The sequence below is a fragment of the Physeter macrocephalus genome, chromosome 19, assembly GCF_002837175.3.
Source record: "Physeter macrocephalus isolate SW-GA chromosome 19, ASM283717v5, whole genome shotgun sequence".
In the NCBI taxonomy this organism is placed as follows: Eukaryota; Metazoa; Chordata; class Mammalia; order Artiodactyla; family Physeteridae; genus Physeter; species Physeter macrocephalus.
Window position 1 is genome coordinate 32,395,407 of NC_041232.1, and position 11,022 is coordinate 32,406,428.

At 40.5% G+C, this 11,022-nt stretch overlaps 1 protein-coding gene across 1 annotated transcript; it reads left to right on the forward strand.

Moving 5' to 3' along the window:
• Positions 1-427: 427 nt before the first annotated feature.
• LOC112064110 (enhancer of rudimentary homolog) lies at positions 428-1,516 on the forward strand. Its single transcript, XM_024121091.3, is given in 2 exon segments — positions 428-515; positions 518-1,516. Coding segments are annotated over 2 exon segments (192 nt in total). The 3' UTR covers positions 622-1,516.
• Positions 1,517-11,022: the final 9,506 nt, after the last annotated feature.

Genomic DNA, 11,022 nt, shown 5'->3' on the forward strand with positions numbered 1-11,022 from the left:
AATTGAAAAGGTGAAGAGACAAACCCAGTTTTCTTATCTAAATAATCCCCAGGGGGATTGGCTGTTGGCTGCGTTGCGGCTAAACACGTGTGCGGCGGCGGAGTCGGCGGCGGAGTCGGCAGCGGCTGCAGCAAGAGTTTGGCGCGATGTTGGAGAGAAGCATTTGAAGCTAAATAGCCAATGTTATGTACTGCAGTATTTCTGCAACAGTAGAATGACTATTCTTAGGGTTCATGTTTGTGAGACTTTAAAAAAGTTAACAAAGCCAGATTAACTATTCATTAGAGTGAATCAAAGCCACTTGGTAATCAGAGAGAATAAGGATTTTATTAAGTCTCACACCATTTTGCTGGTACAGCCTACCAAGAGGCCAGAAGGCAGAACTTATGCTGACTATGAATCTATCAGTGTGAATAAGGATTTTATTATGTCTCACACCATTTTGCTGGTACTGCCTACCAAGAGGCCAGAAGGCAGAACTTATGCTGACTATGAATCTGTGAATGACTGCATGGAAGTTACCGAGCTGATACCCAGACATACCAGCCTTATAACAAAGACTGGATTAAAGAGAAGATCTACGTGCTCCTTCGTCGACAGGCCCAACAGGCCGGGAAATAGTTGAGTTTGGAAGCGTTAGGGGGATGGGGGTGGGCTTGGAACACAGGTGTGTACAGTGTGCTGTAGTAGAAGTTTTGTATTATAGTAATCCTGTTTCCATTTTGGTACACTCTGGCCAGGATTGAATGTATTAGATGAGATATGAGGATCTCGTTCAATCTGAAACCCCCTTTGCCCCCTTCTCTTCACTCCTTTTTTTTTTACTTAAACATTTTTATGATGATTTAGATGGAAGTTGGTTTTTGTCGGTTAATGTTGGTTCCAGTCCTTCAGACTGTTCATATCTGCTTTATAACATTCACTGTACTAACCCTTCTTCAGATCAGGGTGGGGCTGGTGACGTGGTTTAGTTATGTCCTCAAGACAAAGTCTTAGTGAGAAACAAATAAATGTCCTTTAGTTATATTTAAAAAATAAATAAATAAATAAATAAATAATCCCCAAAGAGCCCTCCAAGAAGAAATGAAAAAAAAGTTTCAGTCATAATAAATTTAGCATCTTTCAGAAGAACAGGGGGAAAAAAAATATCACAAAAAGCACAATGAGATCTCTTCAGAGGATTCCTCTTAAGTGAGCCCAGAGGGAGCAGGAGAAAGCAAGTCAGAGGCTCTGGATGGTCAGCCCTTCAGTAACTAAGAACCAGTGTTATTTTGAACTTTGCAGGAATGATGCCAGTGGTAAAAATTCAAACAGCTAGTTTGAGAGAGATGATGATTACCTAGTCTTCAGCATAGCGGCCACCACTCTCTCCAACATACAACCCGTTTCTGAAGCTCTCATACCCGTTTTGTAGAACATCCTCAGAGAGAAGGCAGTGGACACAGCTTTAGGGGTGGCGGACCTGAACTGCTGCCGTTGTGAAGACAGGCTGGAGGCAGGAAGAACTGGCAGGGCCAAGCCTGGCAGGACAAGATCAAAGGCTGAAACTGGATTAGGAAACTGCCAGGCAGCTGTGTCAGGCAGAACTCTGCACCTGGCCAGGTAATGGTGGGTGTGTGGAGGTAGATTCATTCTATCTAAGATGCAACAACATTTGTAGATCAATCTGCTTTGCTCTAAAACTTTTAAAGCGTTTTCCCCTCGTTACTTCATTTAATCCTCTCAACAACCCTGAGATTTAGGTTTTATTTTCACCAAATTTAGAGAAGCAGCAACCAGACTTAGAGATGACAAAAAACTTGCTTGAGGCTACATAAATTCAAATCTCTTTCACCTGTGCCCACAGTTCTAAAATACCTCCCGAAGCAATGTAAAAAATAAAGCTTTTTTCTTTTTTTTTGACTGCGCTGCGTGGCTTGTGGGATCTCAGGCTTGCAGAATCTCAGTTCCCTGATCAGAGACTGAATCTGGGCCACGGCACTGAAAGCCCAGAATCCTAACCACTGGGCCACCAGGGATCTCCCTAAAGCATTTCTGAAAATCCAAATACAAATGTATAAAATCCTGGAGGCCAAAATTGCATGGGCCTTGAAAGGGAAGTAAAGCCTAAGGACTAGTATTGACTTGTAATTGACTGTAGAATTTAATTAAAAGTTTTAAAAAGACTGGATGTTATCTAACCTATCACCCTTGAATATAAATGTGTCTTGGTAAGGAACAGTGCTGTATGTCTGTAACTCAGAATTTCCAATCCATTGACAGAGTCCATATTACCCTCGCCCACACCTGTTATTTGAGTGCCATTGTGAAGGACAGAATATATAGCACTTAATAGCTGCTGTACTGATAAGAGTTCCTCTACACTGAGCTGTTTCTCCTGGTTACTCAGCATCAGGCCAGCAGACATTAATTTAGGTACCCGCATAAATGTCCTTGTAAGTGAGCCTAAGAGCCCTAATCCTCCATTGGCAGAGATTCGAGTTACAAAGAGGGACACCCCTGGACGCCCCCCACAACCTGTCCATTTAACATTGTGACACCAAGTATTATCGTGGAAAATGCCCTTTAACTGAAGAAAACACGCTGTTGTGTGAACCCAGTAGGCGGATGGAGAAACAGGAAGGCTGAGATTAGAGTTTGCTTTACAGTTCTTTTGATGTTTCCCAAGCCAACTGGGGAAGCCAGTGAGGCTCTGAGAGAGCGATCAAAGGTGCCTCTGCAGGTTCAGATTAACAGGGAGTTGGTGAATCAGGGCAGCACCTGCCTGCGAATAGCAGTACACCTCACCAAATAAAGTTAATCTTTTAGTCAAGCTTGGAGGTGGCAATCCTTTTAGAAAACTTACACAGGCTAAGTTTATTCTTGCTGTGTCTTAGGTCTCTGAAGGGAAAATACTGCTCTGCTTTTGTTTCTTCCCATAGAGGTATTTATTTATTTTAAAGCGGATCTTTGCCCCAGGTGTATACCATTTAACACCTCTGGCTCTAGTTTCACAAAAGGTGGATGTTTGGGGGTTTGGAGGAGAGGGGTGGAAAGGCACTGCCATAAATCTTTACTTGCCTTTAAAACTTCAAGTGTTAGGAATTCCCTGGCAGTCCAGTGGTTAGAATTCTGAGCCCTCACTGCTGAGGGCCCAGGTTCAATCCCTGGTCTGGGAACTAAAATCCCACAATCTGTGCAGTGTGGCCAAAAAGAGAAAAAAAGAAAACGGAAAAACTTAGCGTGTTATTCGATGAAGCTGTACCTCTGTCCCAGAGCAGTTCCTTCATCTCTATTTGGGGAAATATAGCTTAAAAGACATATTTTTTTTTGTACAGAGGAAATTGAAAGGAGCAGCACAGAGTAACTATAGCCACTAGAACAAGTCTAAAAATTCTCAATCAAAATAAAAAACAGAAACATACTAAAAAAGGTAGTAGGCCAAGGTCACAGGCTCAGAAAGCCAATACTTAGGGAAATGAAATGCATTGAATAGTAGATTAAGTGTTAAGACTTAGCACAGAGAAACTACAAAACAGATTTCTTGGCCTTGGAGAGTTCATTATTTCAGGCCCTGGCTCATCATAAGGTTTAGGAAACCAGGAGGACGTGTCACATTCTGCAAGTCTCCCTGAGAAGCAGACGTGGCCAAAAGGAAATGGAATGGTGGAGGGAAGGGGGCGTTTGATAGCAGAAAAATAAGTGGAGGTACTTGAAAGAGAAAACTTGCATATGATCATCTGCCAAAGCAACCATCAAATCATTACTGAACAGTCTGATGAAAGTGGGACGGTTCCAAGTTGTTTCATTTCAGGCATAGTATGTGGAAAGTGAACTTGCAGAATCTCACAGGGAACGTGGCTCTATTACGGCTGGTACCCACACAAGCTGAGCTCAGGTGAGTCTCAGTTTCCTCAGCTACACAATGGGAATAACATCTCTCATCCGGGTTGTGAGGAGTAAATGAGTTATGCACCCAGAGTGTTCAAGAACTGTTGTAATAATAATATAACAAATAATAAAGTCTTCAATAAATATTATAGCTTTTCTTTTCCAAATCACTCTAACATTTGTTATTTCAGTACTGGACTTACAGATGCTACCAGAAAACCACGTTACAATTGGAAGGACCGTTGATGAGAGAATTTAAAGTAAGTGATGTTCCAGATTGTGGAGATTGACGGTACGAATAGGCTGGAGGAAAAGAAAAGTTAGCTAACGTAAATATACACATAGGCATTTCACCAACTCATTTGAATAAATCAAATTCCAAAACAAAAATAAATGGAAATAACGTTTTACTTTTTTAATTATTATTATTATTTTGCCACACAGCACGGCTTGTGGGATCTTAGCTCCCCCACCAGGGATTGAACCCAGGCCCTTGGCAGTGAGAGCACGGAGTCCTAACCACTGGACCGCCAGGGAATTCCCTGGAAAGAACTTTAAAGCAACAAAACATTAGTGATCAGATTAGGTAACAAGCCAAAAGGTAATAAAATTTTATTTAAAGGGTTAAAAGTTAAAAAGACAATCTTTTACTGTATTTCAATCTATTTACAGTCTCTAAAAGCCCTATCCTCATATTAAAATTTATATGAAAAGAATATATGCCTTTAGTGTATTAAATATATACATATTAGCAATAATTTGAGGCAAGATAGAAAAGCTGAATTTGTCCTAAGGTCATAAATTTGAGTGATCCAATCAAATGTGACCATGTTCAAGTTTCAGTAATTTATTTATAAAGACAAGTTTGGAATATTAGAAAAAACAAGAAAACCAAGTTGGCAAGGCTTCTTAGGATAACAATTTACCTTCTAGAAAAACCCCCTCTATTGTTTCATTTTCCTTATCTCTGTCTATGCTGTTACTTAAATGTCTGTTCTCTGCAAGTCTGAGTACATTCCTATCATGGGATTTGATTCCATTTGTAAGTCATCGACTCAGTGCTTCAGAGTTTGTACATTCTCCAGTGTCTATAAAATATTTCATTCAAGACTGTTTCCTTGACATTTGGTGAAATCCTTGTAGTTGTGGTCTCCACCGCTTTATCATGCTGCCCTTATTTGTCAGCTGTCCTATTGTGACCATCAACCTTAAGTTACCCCTTTTCTTCAGTCACAAGGTATCTGTTGAATATTTTCTGCTTTCAGTCTCTGAATCATAAAACCCATCTAAGATGTCAGTCTGTTTTTAGTGAGAGGTCAAGACTTGACACATTCTCCTCTCACCGAGACTCTTTAAACCTTGATCTCTGAATACTGCTTTTTACTCTCTGGTCGGGTTCCAGATATAAACTTTATTTCTTGGTTCTATCCAAACCCACGTTTACCTTCCTGCAGTGTTAGGTCTATTTGTTAGTGTCTTGGTTTTACATATTGTATGGGCTATAGGTATACCATAGTATGAGCTCAGTGCCAAATTAAACTCTCCTTGGTTAAGCTGACCTGGGTGATAATTCTACAGCAAATTGCATTTCTTTTACAAAAACTGTCAAATGCCCCAAAAGACTACAAAAGCAAATTTTTCTAGGTCTGCAGAGAGAATAAATTGTCAACTCCCAGTGTTCTACTTACGAAGAGAAACAGTGGCTAAAGAATAGTTTAGGGCAGTGGCTCCCAAATTTGTTTATGTATTAGAATCACCAGGGGATCTTTAAAAAATTCCGAAATCCAAGCCACAGTTGTTTTTAAAGCTTTCCAGGTGATTCCAATGTTTAGCTAAGTTTGAGAACTCCTGATTCAGAGTTTAAAAGTAGAGGGTCAGTCATCCACTTTCAAAAGAAGGGAACTTCGAGGGGGTAAGACGTGCAAGTTTTGTACCTTGATACCTGAGGGCACACCTCATTCTTCAGAAGACTCAGGGTGGCAGAGAGCTGCAATCTTAATGGCTTGAGATATCAAGGACCGAGTTGGGGTTGGCAGTGCAGATGAAATTAGGAGAGGAATCCTGGAAAGGGAGGAACAGACAAGAAGCAAACCTCAAACTCGGAATCCCAGTGAGCCCACTGAAAGGCAGCAGCTGGAAGCTTAAACAACTGATCAGAGATCTGAGCTACTATCTACTACAGGGGAAAAGGAGACTGAGGTTTCAGTCCAGCCAGATGACTGGCTGCCAGAACAAAAATTAACACTCTTCAGAGGAATGTAGCAGAATCCAGAGTCCTTATTAATGTATCATCCATAACATCCATTGTATAGTAAAACATCATCAGACAAGAAAAAAGTATCAATACGTGACTCCTACTGAAACCAAATGCAGTCAAAAACTTTAAGGAAGCTGTTATAAATAACTCATAGGAAAACATACTCTTTATTTAATAGACTGACGGGGAATCTCAGCAGAGAAAGAGCAATGATTAAAAAAAAAGGACTAATCGGGAATTCTGCATGTGACAAATACAATAACTGCTATCAAAATTCACTGGATGGCCTCAACAGCACTTTAGAGACAGTGGAAGATTTGGTGAATTAAAAATTAATACAAACGATCCAATCTGAAGATTAGAGAGAAGCAAGATTAAAGAAAAGGGACTTCCCTGGTGGCACAGTGGTTAAGAATCCACCTGCCAGTGCAGGGGACATGGGTTCGAGCCCCGGTCCAGGAAGATCCCACATGCTGTGGAGCCACTAAGCCTGTGCACCACAACTACTAAGACTGTGCTCTAGAGCCCGCAAGCCACAACTACTGAAGCCCATGTGCCTAGAGTCCCTGCTCCGCAACAAGAGAAGCCATTTCAATGAGAAGCCTGTGCACCACAACAAAGAGTAGCCCCTGCTCACCCCAACTAGAGAAAGCCTGTGTGCAGCAACAAAGACCCAACGCAGCCAAAAATAAATAAATAAAATAAATAATTTATTTTTAAAAAAGATGAAAGAAAAACATGATAATCTCAGATGTACTGGAGTTCTAGAGATCTACTGGAGTTCTAGAAGGAGAGGAGAAAAGAGAAAAAATTTTTGAAGAAATAATGGCCAATATTTCCCAAATTTGGTAAAAAAACAAAACAAAACATAAACGTACAGATCCAAGGTCAACAAACCCCAAGCAGGGTAAACTACAATTATACCTAGGCACATCATAGCCAAAGTGCTGAAATACAAAGATGAAAGAGCCAGAGAAAGACATTACATACAAGAGAACAATGATACAAGTGACAACTGATGTCTCTTCAGAAACAATGGAAGCCAGACAATAAATGCCTTTCAAGTGATGGAAAAAAACAACCCAGAATTCTATCTTTAGTGAAAGTATCCTTCAAAGATGAAAGTAAGATAAAATTCATTTTCAGTGAACAAAAATAGATTAGTCACCAGCAAGCCTCCACAATTCTCAAGAAAATTCAAGCTGAAGAGAAATGACGTGTCATTCAGACTCACAAGGAATGAAGAACATCAGAAACGGTAGATATTTAGCAAATATAAGACTATAGGGATTTCCCTGGTGGCACAGGGGTTAAGAATCTGCCCGCCAATGCAGGGGACACAGGTTCAAGCCCTGGTCCGGGAAGATCCCACATGCTGTGGAGCAACTAGGCCTGTATGCCACAACTACTGAGCCCACGTGCCACAACTACTGAAGCCCGTGCACGGTTAAGAATCTGCCCACCAATGCAGGGGACACAGGTTCAAGCCCTGGTCCGGGAAGATCCCACATGCTGTGGAGCAACTAGGCCTGTATGCCACAACTACTGAGCCCACGTGCCACAACTACTGAAGCCCGTGCACCTAGAGCCCATGCCCTGCAACGAGAGGCCACCACAATGAGAAGCCCGCGCACAGCAATGAAGAGTAGCCCACTCGCCGCAACTAGAGAAAGCTCACGTGCAGCAATGAAGACTCAATGCAGCCATAAATAAATAAATTTATATTTTAAAAAAAGACTATATACAGGCATACCTTGTTTTATTGCACTTTGCTTTATTGTGCTTTGCAGATGTTGTTTTTTACAAATTGAAGGTTTGTGGCAACTCTGTGTCAAGTCTATTGGTGCCACAGCATTTGTTCACTTCATGTCTGTGCCACATTTTGGTAATTCTCGCCGTATTTCAAACTGTTTCATTTTTATTCTATTTGTTACAGTGATCTATAATCAGTGAGTTTTCTTTTTTCTTTTTTTTTTTTTTTTTTGCTACGCTGTGTGGCTTGTGGGATCTTAGTTCCCCAACCAGGGATCAAAACCACACCCTCGGCAGTGAAAGCCCAGAGTCCTAACCACTGGACTGCCAGGGCATTCCCTCAGTGATCTTTGATGTTATTAAGTATTGCAAAATGATTATGACTTGATGAAGGCTGAGATGATGGTTAGTACTCTTTATCAAATAAAGGATTTTTAAATTAAGGTATGTACATTTTTTTATTGCACATTTAATAGACTACAGTATATTGTAAACATAACTTCTATATGGACTGAGAACCAAAAAATTTGTGTGACTCACTTTGTGATATTCACTTCATTGTGGTGGTTTGGAACCAAACCCACAATATCTCCAATGTATGCCTGTATACATTCTCTTTTCTCTTAATTTTTAAAAAAGACACATGCCTGTTTCCAACAAAAGTTATAACATTATACTGTTGGATTTATCAGGTATAGCTATTATATATGAAAAACAACAAAAAAAGAAGAGAGTAAATGGAACCATACTGTTCCAAGTTTCTATATTTTGTATGAGGTTGTATAATATTAATTCTAAGTTGACTGTGATAAATTAAAGATGTATACTGTAATCCCCTAGAACCATTAAAAACAATATAGTTTGAAAGCCAATAGAAAAATTACAACAAAATATTAAAAATATTCAACTAACCCAAAAAAAGGCAAGAAAAGAGGAACAGAGGGAGGAAAAAATCCAAATGGTAAACTGAATCCAAACATATCGGTAGTTATAAAATATAAATCAACTAAACACACCAAGTAAAAGGCAGAGATTGTTAGGCCAGTTAAAAAAGCACGACCCAGCTACATGTTATCTTAAAGAGATGAACTTTAAACACAAATTAAGTTAGGGCTTCCCTGGTGGCACAGTGGTTAAAAATCCACCTGCCAGTGCAGGGGACATGGGTTCAAGCCTTGGTCCAGGAAGATCCCACATGCCATGGAGCAACTAAGCCTGTGCACCACAACTACTGAGCCTGCACTCTAGAGCCTGCACTCTAGAGCCCGCGAGCCACAACTACTGAAGCCCACACGCCTAGAGCCCATGCTGTGCAACGAGAAGCCACCGCAATAAGAAGCCCCAACGAAGAGTAGCCCCCACTTGCCGCAGCTAGAGAAAGCCCGTGTGCAGCAATGAAGACCCAATGCAGCCAAAAATAAACAACTACTGAGCCTGCACTCTAGAGCCTGCACTCTAGAGCCCGCGAGCCACAACTACTGAAGCCCACACGCCTAGAGCCCATGCTGTGCAACGAGAAGCCACCGCAATAAGAAGCCCCAACGAAGAGTAGCCCCCACTTGCCGCAGCTAGAGAAAGCCCGTGTGCAGCAATGAAGACCCAATGCAGCCAAAAATAAATAAATTTTAAAAAAACACAAGTTACAAACACAAGTAAACAAATGAAAAAAGGTATTTCATGCAAATACTAAGCATAACAATTATTTCTATTTGGCTCCAATTTGAATAAACTCTTTACATGTACCTTTCCGATTACATTTGTTACACACCAGTTAATTATCAACCTGGATCCATTTGGGATGATTCTTTCTTTTTAATGTTTGGGTTTCATTTGACCCTTGACATTTTTCTTTTAAATCACTCACATGACTGCTTTCTCCCCTCCCCCACCCAGTATGATTAATGAAATGTCTTATCAAGGGAAGCCTTTCAGGATTTGCTGGTCTCCCTTATCTGTACTCAAAGGATTTTGGCATTTGATCTAGCTATTAAAGCAGGTAATGATTCTTAATCCCCTTTGATTTTTCATTTTTTATTTATTTACTCTGCTCCTTTTATATACATTATTTCATTTTTGGTTTTGTCTATTTCTGCAACTCTGAGGTGGGGCTAGCCCACTGGAGGATGATGAGCCCTTCAAAGCTGCCCCCCCTCACAGGCTAGAGGCACCACCTTCTCCCTTTTCTTCCAACTCCTGGTTGTCCTTATCAGTTTTTCTCTTCCACTTAGAGAAGTCTTTGAGTTTAGCTCTTTCTACAGTAGGCACTTTCTAAACAGAATTTCAAAATTAGACAAACTTAAGTTTGGAAGAATTTTCCTACATTCTTTAAACAATACTGAAGCTCTAATGCTCCCTCAAACTTAGACAATTTATAGCTGGGGCAGGGCTGGAAAGAACATGACTATAATAACAAAGAAACCTCATACTAAGCATGACTACAAAGAATGGTTTTGTGGCATGTGACAAATCTGCTCAACCATGTAAGTGAAAGGAACACCACCAATTCCCTTCTAGCCATCCTGGCTTCATAAAGAATTGCCTATCCCAACAAACTCCACTTGTGTATGGCACCACTTTTCACAAACCGTGACCTTAGGAAAGAAATGTAATAAACTAACAGTCCCATGGGAGACAGAACCCCACTGCTTTAACCACTTTAGACAATGTTTTAAAAGATGCTTTTAAATGTAAAGGCCTTACCTAACTGGACCACTGAACAAAAATTATGTTAGACGGTAACATGCAAGAGGCAATACTAAGAACTGCTTGGGTTGTTGTTTACTTCTGAAAACTTGAGCCATGATCAGGTGCTTTGAGATCTTCCTTTTCAACGTGGGTCATGTCTTAAAATACGCAGACTAGGTCACCAAGGGATTTATGGTTAGCTAAACACCGATGGAAATGATTCATTCCAATTTGCAGGTTTAAGTAAAGATTTAAAGGCCTGCTATGCCTCCTATCAAGAGTAAATTATCACACATCCTGTTTATACAGCCTGGCTTGTCCACAGTTCTTCAAAGAGCTGGTGACACCCCCCTAACTCAAACTCCACCCTACCCCCAACTTCCTGCTCATTGGGGTGCTATATTCCTACTCATTTTTAAGAAGTGCCTCCCTCAACAAAATACTCTGCATTACAGTAC